Source organism: Podarcis erhardii (genome assembly GCF_964252035.2).
Source record: "Podarcis erhardii genome assembly, chromosome: 2".
NCBI classification, from domain to species: domain Eukaryota; kingdom Metazoa; phylum Chordata; class Lepidosauria; order Squamata; family Lacertidae; genus Podarcis; species Podarcis erhardii.
In genome coordinates this window covers 21597793-21613834 of record NC_138498.1, presented here as the reverse complement: position 1 = coordinate 21613834, position 16042 = coordinate 21597793, and the positions used below count along the sequence as shown (strand labels likewise).

The 16042-nt window shown below is 46.8% G+C and overlaps 1 protein-coding gene across 1 annotated transcript in view; it reads left to right on the top strand.

The window, feature by feature from the left end:
• The first annotated feature begins 1054 nt into the window (after nt 1-1054).
• Nucleotides 1055-16042, top strand: part of KCNH3 (potassium voltage-gated channel subfamily H member 3) — a 71225-nt gene continuing 56237 nt past the window's right edge. The window contains exon 1 of the mRNA XM_081849569.1: nt 1055-2180. Within this exon, the coding sequence (XP_081705695.1) occupies nt 2105-2180 (76 nt within the window). The 5' untranslated portion in view covers nt 1055-2104. The remainder of the gene's footprint in view (nt 2181-16042) is intronic.

Genomic DNA, 16042 nt, shown 5'->3' with positions numbered 1-16042 from the left:
GACACCACTGAGACAGGAGTGCGCAAACATGCTGGGGAGAGCACACATTTGTTTGAGACTCTGCCCCGCCATGTGATGCCTCAGACCTTCCTGACGCAGCAAACGTGAACGAACATTGTCCCCTTTCCCTTGGACCATTCCCTTTAACTGTAAGAAAAGAGGGGTTAGTTTTAGTTACTTAATTTTAAAAGTTTGACACACTTAGACTTAGTGGGTGAGGTGCTCCTGTGATGTGCAAAACTTCAGCCAATTTATTTCCATTGTACCAGAAGCGGCTTAGTCATGCTGGCCACATGACCTAGAAAGCTGTCTGTGGACAAACGCCATCTCCCTTGGCCTGAAAAGTGAGATGAGCGCCGCAACCCCATCGTCGCCTTTGACTGGACTTAACCGTCCAGCAGCCCAACCTTTACCAGCCGTCCAACCTTTACCTACCTGCGACTAAAGATACATATAAGGTGCAAACCCTAAAGTTAAATTATTTTGCCTGATTTCAGCTTTATGGCTTGCAATACAGAGCCTGTCAAAACCCACTGCTGTGGAGTGGCATTCTGATATTTGAAAATGCCATATAAACTGGAGAATCTCTTCCCTGCTAGCTCTGGAGATCTCTGTAATATTCCACGGCCTCTCCCACTGTGGGCGCTTTGAAGATGCTATGGTCCGGTGGAGTCACATAAAGTGCATTTATGGCAGCCTCCCATGTGAAGACCTAATGCTTTGGAAGAGTGCAAATTGGAGCCAATTGCTGGGGGCCGAGGGTTCCCCCCAAAGTAAATGGGCATTGCCATTCAATGGGTGCCCGTGCATCTCATCTTGTGATCAATTATGCAGGGCAAGGCTTAACCGCCCCCCCCCCATATTTTATTCAAGTTGGCACGCCTGAGGGTGCGTGTTTTCCATCCTCAGTCCATTTCAGTTCTCTTTCTTTCTCAGAATAAACAGACCCAGGTTTTTTGCGTGTGTGCACGTACGTGTGTTCTCTGAGACACGTGTAACCTCTTAATCTGCACGGGAACCGAAGCAGAAAAAACAAAAACAAAAACAAAACAAAACTCCAAACTTGCAACTCTACAGGTTGGCTGTCCCTTTAAGGGAGAGCCACCGGGTGTGTCTTAAGTAGCTATGGTAACTTTCAAGTTGAGGATGCTGCGCGATGCTCCGGGTGGCTGAAATTGACGAAAGATGGTTCGGAAAGGGGAGGGAGTGGGCTTCACTTAACAGCCGCTTCTTTCCGAGGATTCGAATAACCGCTGGCCGAGGAGCCGCCAAGTCACGCGAATGACAAAGCGGAGCAACTTTCGGCTCGGGGACGGTTTGAGGATCTGCAGAAGAAGAAGAAGTGGCGACGGCAGGAGGAGGAGGAGGAGGAGGAGGAGGACGGCGGCGAAGGCGGCACTGCGCTGAAAAAGGCAGCGCCTGGAAATTATGCCCCGGGCGCCCCAAGCTTTGCTGGCGATCGCGACGCCTGGCAGTTTCTGGGACTTGCCGTCGGAGTTGCGAAGGCGCACAGACCGGAGCGAGCCGGGGACAAAGATGTTGGCGCTGCTGCAGCGGGGACTGCCGGGTCCCAGATGGGGGCGCGAGGAGAGGGCAGCCGGTGGGGAAGAAGCCCTGAGCCCCTACGGCTCCGGGGATGGGGACGCATCCTAAGCAGGTGGCAGCCGTCGGGGGACTTCCAGCCGGGATCTCCAGACCACGACCCGGGCTTTCTTCTTTTTCTCGCTCCGTCCAGCCCGGCCACTTGGAGGGCTGAGCCGGACTTCGCGCCAGGCCACGACCCAAGGGGACTTGGGTCCGTCTGTCTTTGGAGTGGCTGCTCATTTGGGAAGGGAGGGCGCCCCCTCTCCTTTTTGCCGTTTCTTTGCCGGATGCGCTTGCCTTGCTGTCTGGGCACGGGCGAGATCCGAAGGCTGGGGCAGCTGTAGACTTGGCAGCGAGCCCCGCTGCGCCCCACAAGAAGTGGGAGTCGGGTGGGTGGAGAGATCCTCTGACTTGGGGAGACTAAGGGTGTTTCTTCCCCCTCCCCCCCACCCCCACGATTTCTGGATCTCTTTTTCTCCCAACCATTGGACGATGGAGAGGTCCTCGAGCAAGTCCTAAAATGCCGGTGATGAGGGGCCTCCTGGCTCCCCAAAACACCTTCCTGGATACCATAGCAACCCGCTTTGATGGCACGCGTGAGTTGACTTCCCACCCTCTCTTTTTTAAAGTCCTCTTCCCTCCCCCACCCCCAAATCCCAACCTTTTTTGTCTTGGCCTCAGTAGGCAAGCTCGAGGGCTGTCACGTCTAGTTGTTTCCTCTGCAGAAGACCTCCACTCGCTGGGAAAACCTCTCTCCAAAATAGGTTCAGGTCCCCCTCACTCATACCACTCACAATTCCATTCCTGAAACCTTTAATCCGAGCCAGCCTGGATTGGCTGCTCAAGGAAGCGGTGGTGATAGTGGGTTTGCACTCCTTCGAGCTTAGAGGCCTGTTTCGGAGGCAACACGATTCCTGCATTCAAAGCGGTCCCTCTGGGTGGGGAAAAGCAGAGCAAATTAAAACGGCGTGCGTGTGCATCGTGCAAGGGGACAGATGCTGGGAATCTGCAACTAACTGTAGCTCCCCAGGGTGTGATGTACACGCAACACACTTGTGCATTTATCACATGTGGTGCAAGCCACGTATGGGCTGGGTGCTATTCTTGAGTGGGCTGCAAATTCAGTCAGATTTCTCTCCCCCAGATCTCAATGGACTCTCCAAAAACCTATACAAAGGTTGTTGGCGTTTTGGTTTTTTTAATGGCTTACCACTGGCGGTTGTCAGTTACAGACCGTGGCTGCAGAAACAGTATACCTTTTAAAGCACATTCTTTCCCTCAAAGAATTCTGGGAACTGTAGTTTTGTTAAGGGTTAATGGAGGGTATATTACAGTGCCCAGAATTCTTTGAGGGAAAGAATGTGCTTTCAAGGTATAGTTTGTGTGAGCACACTCCATGAGAGGGCTGCTATGCCTTTTAAGATTTGCGCTAAAGGTAGAATTTCATCAAGTGGAAATTCTCCCCCCCCCCCCATCACTGCACCACTATGGCTAAGGAGAGCAGCATTTAGTGGAAATCATGGCTTTTATGTCACTTACAGCAATCCCTGGAGACTCCATTTGGTGACCCAAGTGATCATGTATCCAAAATAGCTTTTTCTTTTTTTCTTTTATTGTGTTCAGGATCTTTTTTCTTTCTTTCAGAATTTAGGCCTAGGATTCCTAGGGGATGAATATGCCCTTTCTTTCTTTCTTTCTTTCTTTCTTTCTTTCTTTCTTTCTTTCTTTCGGTGCTTCATGTATAAACCTGAGAATGCAATGTGTGAATGTGATAGACATGTTTGCAAACCTGTGTGTCATGAGATACACTCCTTAGGGCACCATTATGAACTGCACTTTCAGGTTGTATAGACTTGTGGGCTGTGTGGCATGTGAAACTTGGCTATCTTGCATCGTGTGCACCTGAAATGTGAGAATACAAAAACCAGGTGTCTATAGACACAGGTACTCTGCAAGCTGCGGTTCCCTGCTGGGTCTACACTTGGCAACAAACCTTCATTTGTCATCCATATTCTGTGTGAAATGGAGAGCTGGGCAAAGAGTCCTTTTTTTAACGGGACTGGGCTTTGGAAAGGTTGAAAGTTCAATTTATGCCCCTGCCATTCTTTTATGGAGATAAGAGTGGTCTGTTCTGGGGCGTCAGAAGGGTGTAGCTAGAGATCTGATTTTTCATTTTGACTTTCTTCCAATGAGCTCAGGATGGCTTTTAGCTCTCACAACAACCTTGTAGGGTAGGTTGGGCTTGAGAGGTGACAGCTGACTGGCCCAAGCTCTCCCAGTGAGCTTCTCCTCTGAGCAATGGTTTGAACCTGAATTTCCTCACTCCAAGCCCACGACTGCAGCCACTATACCGGGATGTGGGTCTAAACCACTGAGCCACTTGGGCTTGCTGATTGGAAGGTTGGTGGTTCGAATCCCCGCAACAGAGTGAGCTCCAATTGCTCTGTCCCTGCTCCTGCCAACCTAGCAGTTCGAAAGCACGCCAGTGCAAGTAGATAAATAGGTATCACTGCGGCAGGAAGGTAAATGGTGTTTCCATGCACTCTGGTTTCTGTCACGGTGTTCCGTTGCGCCAGAAGCGGTTTAGTCATGCTGGCCACATGACCCAGAAAGCTGTCTGCGGACAAACACCGGCTCCCTCAGCCTGAAAGCGAGATGAGCGCTGCAACCCCTTTGACTGGACTTAACCGTCCAGGGGTCCTTTACCTTTTTTACCATTTTATACCACACAGTCTCTCAAAATAATACTGCAAAAACAATTACTGCCAACATAAAAATCTAAAGAATAGAGGTGAACTGAAATGCCTGGATGTGTGTGTGTTTGCTAAGGAGCAGGGTGTCCTTTTTGATGAGGGAAGTGTCCTCTTTACCTTTTGTTGTGACATTTATTAGTGTCTTCCTTTGGAGAGCTTGGAAGGCCACACTTTTGCTAAAATGGGGGCGAGGCAAGGGATGGACCATGTAGATTTAAGTAAGGTTCCCCCTACTCCCCTTCCTTAAATACCGTATTTTTCGCTCTATAAGACGCACCAGACCACAAGACGCACCTAGTTTTTGGAGGAGGAAAACAAGAAAAAAAAAATTCTGAATCTCAGAAGCCAGAACAGCAAGAGGGATCGCTGCGCAGTGAAAGCAGCAATCCCTCTTGCTGTTCTGGCTTCTGGGATAGCTGCGCAGCCTACATTCGCTCCATAAGATGCACACACATTTCCCCTTACTTTTTAGGAGAGAAAAAGTGAGTCTTATAGAGCAAAAAATACGGTTATTCAGGCATTGTTGAGATGGCTCGTTGTACTATGGGGAAGAAGCAAGGGTTCTGGGATGAAGGGCTGAGTCACACAACCTTTTTAGAGAGACTTTTTCATCACCAGATTGGCTCCCCCCTCCCCCCCAGTTGAGCAAGTTTGAATTGGCTTGTGATGACAGGTGATTTGACTTGGCAGCTCATGATCTCTATTCAAAGCTGTATACAATTAATTGCAAAAAAACCCTACAAAGAAACCACTACCATATATAAAATAATGCACCACTACCATATAGAAAATAATGCACAACTTGAGTGTGGGCCATGGTGTGTGTGTGTGTGTGGCTAACCTGTGGCCTGCCAGATGTTGTCCAGCTCCCATCAACCTCAGACAGCATGGCCAATGGTCAGGGATGATGTGAGTTGTAGTCTGACAACATCTAGAAGGCCAGGGGTTCCCCCTTTCAAAAGGACACATATAGAAAAGATAAGGACATACTGAGTTTTCATCACACCAGCCCAAGCTAGGAAATTGTGCTTGGTTATGACTTCCCAATGACTGTGGCTTCCCACATCAGAAAAAGGCTTGCATGTGTGATCATCACATGTGCCTTTCTACACCCAAGTTGCACATCAGTTGCTACATGGAAGTACCTTCTGGATGGGAATGGTGTGAAGTGCTCTCCTAAATTAGTACTAAATGCATCCTATGCTCTGTGGCTGGCTATGTTTAGCTTGGAGAAAACGAAGTGAGCAGACTTGAAATGTTGGAAGGGTTGCCACACAGAGGACAGAGCAGGTTTTTTTGCAGTGTTCTTCATCCTTTGGTCTCCAGATGTTGTTGGGCTACAACACCCATCATCCATGGCCAATAGCTAAAGCTGGCTGGGGATGATGGGAATGGGAGTTTCACAACATCTGGGGTCCCAAAGTTGAACACTCTTCTAGAGGACAGGACCAAGGGGTAGAAATTACAGGGGTGCAGATTTAGGATAAAGGTTAGAATAAATCTCCGACAGGCAGGAGCTGTTCAACACTGGAACAGACTGCCTCAGGAGACGACAGGCTCTCCTTTGATGAGAGCATTTAAGCAGAAGTTGAGCAGCCAACTTTCAGGGATTCTGAAGCAGGCACCTGCATTGCAGATTCTGCAGTGAGCAAGGGAGTTAGGCTAGATCCGCAAAGATGCCTTCCAACTCTGGGTGGTATCCGTCTCAATAATTGCAAGTGTGAAATAAATTCTAGTTGCACAGTTGGACTTTCCCGTCTCTCCTCCCCACACCACTCCAAAGAAGGGGGGGGAGGTATAAAAGGAGAATTCCTGGATGCCAAGATCCAAGGTTGCGACAAGTATACTTTGGCGAGAGAACCCCTGCAGAGATTTTAAATCACAAAATATGCAGCAAAGTACAGAGATATAGGCTATTATGTAAAGGTAAAGGTAAAGGGACCCCTGACCATTAGGTCCAGTCGTGGCCAACTCTGGGGTTGCGGCGCTCATCTCGCTTTATTGGCCGAGGGAGCCGGCGTACAGCTTCCGGGTCATGTGGCCAGCATGACTAAGCCGCTTCTGGCGAACCAGAGCAGCACATGGAAACGCCATTTACCTTCCCACCAGAGCGGTACCTATTTATCTACTTGCATTTTGAGGTGCTTTCGAACTGCTAGGTTGGCAGGAACAGGGACCGAGCAACGGGAGCTCACCCCCTCGTGGGGATTTGAACCACCAACCTTCTGATTGGCAAGCCCTAGGCTCTAAGGTTTAACCCACACCACCACCCACTATTAGACCTTTAAAATATGCTCTTGTGAGTTACAAAGCTTCCTCCTTCCCCTATCATAGAAAAAGACCACACGTTTAGGTAAATTTAAAATTGTTTACTTACAAACTCTCCAAAGGTCAGTTTCATGTGTTTCTCCATACTGCATCCAGGAAAATGTTGCACATGCAGTAAAACCTGCCTTAGTTACAGTGGTGAAAGTTCCTAAATTATTGGTATAGGAACTCAAGGAAGACTTGTTAGAGCCATGTGGCTAAGCTGAAGCAACCAGTTCAGACCACCCATGCTGAGCTCATCAGGTAGACTGAGGTACAGCAAGAGGCTTGATTGCCTTCCTCCCAAGGCGAGGGGGAGAGACCTAGCTAAGCCTGGCAGGACAGCTTACTCTATGGCATTAACCCCTTAGTGCATAAATTAGACTTAAGCATGTTGAGTATATGAGGCTGGTTATCCCACAATTAGTAGGTGGTGGTTTTTGGTTTAAATTATCCCACTTTTTAGCAAGGAACCCTCAGGTCTGCTTCCTTGCTTTGCGCTGGTTCTAATTGAGTTAATAGGAAAGGATGAGAGGAGGGGAAGGGAAGGGATGAAAAAAAAAAGCTTTCCCTATTCTGCATTCTTGTGTGCATCTTGTGTACTATTTTCTCGCTGTACCTCCACCTGACCTTTCCTAATGGGAGAAGCACAGAGGCCAGCCCTACCATTGGGCAGTGGAGACCAGCCCATTAGGACAAAAGGGGTACTGCTCCACCAGCCTCAGCCTGCTCTCCTCCTCTTTAACCCCAGCCCTTGTAGAACCCAGAGGGGAGGAGGATGGTGACAAAAGTAGAAGGAGTTGCTCTGTCAGTCATTGGCTCGGACTTCCCTGCCTTCTAGTCCCAATGGCCAGTAGCCGCTGCTGCCATTAGGCAGAGTGTAGTGACCTCCTCAGACACCAGATGCTAGGGAGCAGTTCCTTGGCTGTTCCCTTCTTCAGAGGACAGAGCTGGGTCCTGCACTCCCCCCCCCCCCAGCCTTCGACCCTCAGGTGCAAGAGGTGATGGTGGATACTATGACAACACTATTACTGAAATAATGGCCAGTCCAGTTCATAGAATGCTTGGTGGTGAAGGGGGTGGCGTGGCGAGGAAGGCACCATCTTGCCCTTTGCCTCAGGTGGTAAAATGTCTTGGGCCAGCCCTGAAGCAGTATTATTGATTGACTGAATTTATATACCGCCCTATATCCGGGGGGGTCTCAGGGCAGTTCACAGAACAAAATCAAGATATAAACCCATGAAATACCTAATAAAAATAAAAACAACCCCCCAATAACACCCCTCCCCCAGAAAGAGCCATATTTTAAAAGGGTATAGGATGTCTAACAGATCAACGAAAGGCCTGGTTAAAAGGGAATGTTTTTGCCTGGTGCCTAAAAGCGTATAACGAAGGCACCAGGTGAACTTCCCTGGGGAGAGTGTTCCACAGATGGGGGGGTGTACTGTAGAGAAGGCCTGTTCTCGTGTTGCCACTCTCCGGAAGGAGGCATATGAAGAAGGGACTCAGAAGATGATCTCAGGGTCCAGGTAGGTTCATATGGAAAGAGGTGGTCCTTGAGCTATTACGGTCCTGAGTCGTTTAAGGCTTTATAGGTCAAAACCAGTATTGCTTTCCTTCTTCATCTGGAGAACCAAAGGAGGGAAACTTTCACCCACAAAAGTGGTCGCTGGTGTGGGCTAGTTTTTGTTGGTTTGTGATGGTGGGGCATGGGAATAATCAGTTGAATATTTCTGGAATAACGGCTCATCCACGCTTCCTTTTGTGCCATGCTTAAATAAAGTTTACCAAATAGAGCCTGAAGTAAAGGGATGCGTAGTAAGATGGGCCCCCACCCCACCCCATTCCAGGAGCAACCAAATTTCACAATGTCACATGTAAGCTTTGGAGATACACAGATCTCTTTCTCCAAAAACTGAATCTGAGGAAGCATTCTGTGTAACTCGTAAGTTCTCATCTGACACAATACATTTAGATTGTTCCATTTTACTGTATGAATGATCCCTATACACTTCCAAAAGTATTTTCTCCTTTCCCTTTCCCTCCCACCTCTCAGCCATCCATTTTTCTGAATGTTTCTGAATTCCACCAAGGGAGCTATCGCCACTTTGCAGGTGCCCCTAAGCAAACTATTGTTTTTCTCGTCTCCAAGACAACGTCCAAGCTGAATCATTTGCAGGTTGGTTATTTGGGACTGAGAGCAGCCTTACAGAGGAGCAAGGAGAGGGTACACCAAAGGAGAAATTAAAGGAAGCACCCAAAATATACAGGGAAACTTTATCTAAGAGTATCAGCACACTACCCTGAAATCTGATGCAATGCAGGGTAGCATAATTAATGCTCCAAATTAAAGAGCATATCCAAGCTATAGGCAAAGGGCCCCTCTAGACCAAGTTTGGTCTTTTAATTGGGTGTATTCTGCACAGGTCATTGATGCAATAAGAGTGCATTTGTGGTATATTTATACTGAGCTATTTACTTGCTTTGTTAGTGATTCTTTGATGCTTCCCCAATGTCAGTGCATTGCTGCTATCTGGAAGTATAGTGCAACAAAAGTGGGGCAAGGCTAAGCTGGAACATTTGTCATATTTTAAAAAAATAATATAGGGTTTCAGAGGAAATCAAGTGATGTGCACTAATGGGGGGGGCAGCACGCCTGCCCCAAAACTTTTGCAGGTGCAAACAGTATTGAAATCAAAATCAAGCACAGTGGTACCTTGGTTCTCAAACACAATCCATTCCGGAAGTCTGTTTGACTTCCGAAACATTTGAAAACCAAGGCGCGGCTTCCGACTGGTGCAGGTGGCCCAGAAACAATAGCCGACAGCCACGTCAGATGTTTGGCTTCCGAAAAATGTTAGAAAACTGGCACACTTACTTTTGGGTTTTCATCGTTCAGGAGCTGATTTGTTCATCGACTAAGCCGTTTGAGAACCAAGGTTCCACTGTATAGCCCCTGATACCATCATGAGCACAAATAATCATGAATGCACAATAACAAGGATGGTTGGCTAGGGCTGGGGCCCACAAGGAAGTTTACCACGCAAGTCCCATTGCAGTGATTAGCAACAGCAACATTTCTACAGAGTTTGTAAATTACATGCCTCTATTATTAAAAAATAATAATCAAAAAAGTGTCCCATCTTTAAAGACATCTCTCTTCTCTTCTTTTCTCTTTCTGGTCAATGGATTAAAGTGGTGGTGGCCCATTTAGTGGTTTTGTTTGTTTGACCCAAGCACAAACTACTTGGGACCAGCCCTCTTGGGAATGTAGTTTGCCCAGGGTTAGGATAGCCTGGATAGCTCAGTTGGTTAGAACATGGTGCCGATGATGGTAAGGTTACAAGTTCGATTCCCTATTTCTGCATTGCAGGGGGTTGGACTAGATGATCCTCAGGGTCCCTTCTAACTCTATAATTCTATGCAGAGGAGTTTGGCCAGCTAGGAGTTTCTGAGAAAAAGCTCTGTGTCTTTTGAGGGAAGTTGTGGGGGTGCGGGAGGGAGAATTTGCTCCGAGCCGAGCTTACTGTATCTTAAACGTACACCCTGCAGAAGGCTTCTTTCCGCTTCACAAGTTTGATCTTCAAGTTCTGAAGAAACTCTTGCATCTTATTCCCTTAAGAGAAGCTTCCATGAGACAGTAGCAGCATCTATCTACCTCTTGCCCATGGGATGCGCTTTGCTTTGCTTTCCACACCACAGGAGACACACATGTATCACGGTCTCTCTCTGTCTCTCCCCCCATCCCTATGTTCTGCAGAGCTGCTGACCCATATCAGCAGATTAGCCTGTTCCCACCCATTGCACCAGAGCCGTCTAGTCTTCTTCTTCTTTGGCAATCACTCATAGCTGAGTAAGATTGTCCTCCATAAACACAGTTTTAACAGTGAGTCCATAAGTGACTGTGGAGGCCAATTCTGGATCCACATGTTCTTCCACAGTGGGGACATAGGTTTCCGGGCAGGAGCTGATCACGGTGAGGGTTTGCCAAGGGTGCCTTCCTCTTAGCGTGTTTCTCCCTTTCATCCTGAGTTCAAGTGTCTTCGAAACTCATGACACCTTTGGTAAAGGCTGTTCTCCAATTGGAGCGCTTGCAGGCCAGTGTTTCCCAGTTGTCAGTGTTTATACTACATTTTTTTAGATTTGCCCTGAGAGAGTCTTTGAACCTCTTTTGTTGACCACCAGCATTACACTCACCATTTTTAAGTTCAGAATAGAGTAGTTGATGATAATAATAATCAGGCATCCGCACAACATGACCAGTCCAAGAAAGTTGATGTTGGAGAATCATTGCTTTGACACTGCCAATCTTTGCTTCTTCCAGTACACTGGTATTAATTCGCCTGCCTTCCCAGGTGATATGTAAATTTTTTTGGAGACACACCCTTGATGGAATCTTTTAAGGAGTGGGAGATGGCATTCATAAGTGGTCCACGGTTCACAAGTATACAGTAAGGTTGATAGTATAATAGCTTTATAAACAAGCATTTTGGTTTCCCTGCGAATGTCCCGGTCCTCAAACACTCTACACTTCAATCACTTGCAGTACCAAAGGAGGGATGGCAGAAATCCAAAAGGAATAATGAGATGGCGGGGATGGCAGGTCTGTAGCCCAGGAGTGCAACACCTGCTTTTCACAAGCCTGGATAGCTCAGTTGGTTAGGGCATGGTGGTGATCACACCAAGGTTGCAAGTTTGAGCCCCTGTGCGTATGGGACAGCTGCATATTCCTACATTGCAGAAGGTTGGACTAGATCAGGCATAGGCAAACTCAGCCCTCCATATGTTTTTGAGACTACAATTCCCATCATCCCTGACCACTGGTCCTGTTAGCTAGGGATGATGGGAATTGTAGTCCCAAAACATCTGGAGGGCCAAGTTTGCCTATGCCTAGACTAGATGTTCATCAGGATGCCTTCCAACTTTGATTCCTCGGTGTTGTTGGTGAGATCCCCATTGAAAGGCTCTGAAGGTTAGGGAAGACCTCTGCCTGGGGGCCAAATCTTACGCTATATCATCACTACAGCACGGAGAAAAATGTACCGAGGAAGGAAGGAAAATCAATACCTCTGTAGCACATAATTGGGAGAAACTATTCCCAAATGTGATCTGTCTCTCTTGCTCACTCTCTTTCTCTAAAACAAAAGTCATGGTCCCTGGGTCAGGCAGTGGCAACCCAGTGGAGAAAGAAGAGCACAAGCTGGCTGGCTGTAGAAGCGAATGCCTTTGAGCAGGCTCAGCTCTTTTCTATTTTCATATTATGTAGCTAGCCTGCTTACGCAGAGAAAGGTACTCTTAGGAAACCTGGGTTACAGGGCTTGATATCAAGTTGTAGAACAGATTTAGTGTGGGCTGTAGTGTATCAACAAGCCCTCTTTCTCCTCCTTGTTTTCTTTCTCCTCCCCCCATCCCCCTTCCTTTCCTTGCAAAAGCAACTTGGTCACATAAATCTTTTGGGAGGATATTTTCAGAGCTCCTGTGTCCGTGGTTGGAAACTGACAGTACAAGATACTATGAAGTTTTGGTTTCCTATTCTCTCTCTCTCTCTCTCTCTGTCTGTGTGTGTGTGTGTGTGTGTGAAAGAGAGAGGGAACTTGGGCTGGTGTTTAAGCAGTGGAGTCTGTTGCATCTAGTCACCCTTTAAGGTGGAATGTGGAAGGAGGTAGCAGGCTCTAAGAGGTGCTATTTCACACCTACACCTGCTAGAAAGGAGAAACATTCAATGGTTTACCCCTAATTTTTTTTAAAAAAAATCTGGTTTTTATCTTGGATAGCAGCTGGATTTTATTTTTAATTTTTGAAAAGCGGGATCTTGGAGAGCCATGGCCATTCAAGGACCCTTCAGATGACCTGCTTAATCAGCATTCAATCTTGCTTTGCTTGCACAATGCTTACAGACTGGTTAGACCCATGGTTCCCAACGTGGGGCACATGCTGCACAAGGGGGCAATTCGAGCTTCTTTAGACCAAGTTAATGGCCTTTTAGGCTTCCTCCACATAAATAGGAGTTCACTTTTTGAATAATAAGATTAGTATATGTCACAAGGAGGGTTGGGCATCAGGATTTTAAAGAGAGGCTTAGGTGAGGCATGGCCCCAAAAAAAGGTTAGACTATGCCCAGTCTATGTTGAGTATTTGTTTTGATTTGTCCGCAAGGTTGTTTATACACCCCATTACTTTCCAAACCACCAAAAGACTGATTCTTTTTTTAAAAAAGTGGATTTGCTATGCTAGGGCAACGGAATGCTGAAATCCATTTTCACCGTGCAATTGCAATTGGATCCCTCCTGAAAAACAGTGACAATCTGGAGACACCCTCAGAGACCACAGTGCTGGATGACAGAGGCTAGTGGTCTTGCTGAGTTCTACTTCCTTATCTCTTTGCTTGGAGGTCTGCAGCTCCAAACAGGGAGCATAGGAAGCTATGCAGGGCTTTGGTTCTTAAGTCTCACGCAGAGGAGGATTGCATGGAAGCTTGCCAGGAATAAAGGGCACCGGCACCGCTGTTGCTTAAATTTGTCACACGGGTGTTCTTCCTACACCTTTCCCATTCGCTCTCCTTCCCTTGTATGGCTTGTCTTTTTAATTTGTTAACCTGAGTGCAGGACCTGCCCCATTTAATGGATGTGAATTGCTTTGGGAGACATTTGCAGAATACCTAGGGTGGGGATTCCGCCAAGAGGGGGATTCCACAGGGAAAAAAGCCCTGCTTCTCACACTTGCTCTTCTTTTTGATTAAAAGTAAATTAGGTACGTTCGGGCTAATGTGCTTTTAGGTGTTGTTGTTGTTTAGTCATTTAGTCATGTCCGACTCTTCGTGACCCCATGGACCAAAGCACGCCAGGCACTCCTGTCTTCCACTGCCCCCCGCAGCTTGGTCAAACTCATGCTGGTAGCTTTGAGAACACTATCCAATCATCTCGTCCTCTGTTGTCCCCTTCTCCTTGTGCCCTCCATCTTTCCCAACATCAGGGTCTTTTCCAGGGAGTCTTCTCTTCTCATGAGGTGGCCAAAGTATTGGAGCCTCAGCTTCACGATCTGTCCTTCCAGTGAGCACTCAGGGCTGATTTCCTTAAGAATGGAGAGGTTTGATCTTCTTGCAGTCCATGGGACTCTCAAGAGTCTCCTCTAGCACCATAATTCAAAAGCATCAATTCTTTGGTGACCAGCCTTTTTTATGGTCCGGCTCTCACTTCCATACATTACTACTGGGAAAACCATAGCTTTAACTATACGGACCTTTGTTGGCAAGGTGATGTCTCTGCTTTTTAAGATGCTGTCTAGGTTTGTCATTGCTACTTTTAGGTAGACTCTGGCTTTAGCAAGGCTGTCTGAGCTAAGATTTGAAGTCTGGAGTTTCTAGTCTAAATCCTTTGGGCACTGGACCAGATGCACCCATTGTCCAATAGAGAAGATGTTTTGAACTACAACTTCCACCATCCCTAGCCATTGACTATGCAGGTTTCTGAATTTTGGGGGTTGGGAGGTTTTGAAGTCCAACAACATCTTGATTTGGAGAATGCTGCCATGTTGCAGATGGCTACTGGTTTAGGGGGAGCATAAAAATTCATACAGGATCACCCCATCCCATGAATTTCTCTGCCCATCACTGGCCTTGCTGAGGATTCTCCAACATACAAGCACCCGATAAGCCATGCTATCTAAATGGAATGTCCAGTTTCAGAAGCAGTTACTGGGGGACAAAGAATGGGGGCAGCTTTTGACTTCATGTCCTGGTTGTGGAGAGATCAGATTTAGTCACTGATAAATGGTTGCAGAGTTATCAAAGGACTGGCCCTTCCGCTAACGCCACGACACTGCTTTTGTGCGTCCTTTTCTTCAAAGAGTTTTCCTTGCATTCTGGATGAAGCATTCTGGATCCACAAGGTCTATGGAAAATGCTGGGTCAAGACAGTTTCTCACAAATCCTTAATGCTCCATGCAGTATATTAAGGTTTATATACTATTGTTGTACTGTGTATTTTGGATTTATGGACCGCAGTAAAACTGTGTGTGTATTAAGGTCCACATCTAGGGTTGGCATCCATGTCTTGGGAGAGGCTTGGTTTGCTTTTAACAGACACATATTATGTGGAAATCCAGAAGTCATGTGACCATTTCCCAGCAATGCTGTAGTGTGAAAAGCTGCACCTGCCGGACTTCTGCCTACTTTACTCTTCAAGGCACGACTCTACTTGCATTCTGCTGCTGTTTGGAGCATCCTAGCATTTAAAAATGCATGTTCTTTCCTCCCCCCCCTTCTCTAAAGCAATTTAAGCAGTTCCTATAACAATACTACTATACTGTGTGCTTGTTTTTTAAATTAATAATAGGGCACACCTCTGTAGCATGTATAAGATTATTTAAATCAATTGGGGCATTTTAAGAGACGGAACTTGAGGGGAATACATTTGCAAATGTCTCTAGGCATGGAAGCCGGGGGGGGGGCGCGACAACAATGCCTGCATCAATCTATAAATAAATGATCCCTCCATGTAGTACTTAGTAATATCGCTACAGTTGGGCTGCTGTGTAATTTGAGTAATCTGGGTCCATCTCCTGCACCCTTTCCTGTTATTTTGGGTGCAATTAGAACTCTACCGCGGTGACATGAACATGCACGTTGAACTCTGGCATTCTGTGCCCGCTTTGTACAGTGTGGTTTGTATCTAATGGTCTTTCTGGATATTTTTTTTTTTTTTAAGGTGGGGTAATAGTCTTGAATGAGACGAGTGTGCTGCTAGCTTGACCTGCTGGTATATTTTTAAATCCTAGGAGGATTAGAAGTGGGGAAATAAAAGTATTCAGAAAGAGAGGCATTTGGGTCTTTTTTTCTGTTTCCCCCCTCACGTATCATTATCACAAGGGTTAAACTCTGCTAGATGCAAAGAGATGATCCCTCATTAACTGGCATTGCAAATGTGCCTCAGCTTTGAGATGAGCTGATATTAGCTCACACTTTTCCTTCCTAATCATTGGCTAAATTAGTCAGATTTCTGCAACATTGATAGTTACCATATCTCCCTAAAGAAGATACATCTGCTATGTTAAATATGTGTGCGTGCATATGCGGAAGCATAAACACACACCTGTTACATAAAACAGATGCCACAGGTGCAATTCTATGCATGTATCCTTGGAAGAAGGTCCTGCTGTGTTTAATGGCTTTTACTTTCAGTGTGCATAGAACTGCAGGCCAAATTGGTAGTAACTGCTGTGGAACAGTTGCCTCCCCCCCCCCCCTCGTGCTGTGGAACAGTTCCGTGCTCTTTGCCTGCTTTCTAGGCTTGGGTCTAAGCAGTTTCCCCTGCCCCTGCCTTGAAGGGAAAACTCACTCTTTAGTGGTAACGGTAGCGGGACCCCTGACCATTAGGTCCAGTTGTGACTGACTCTGGGGT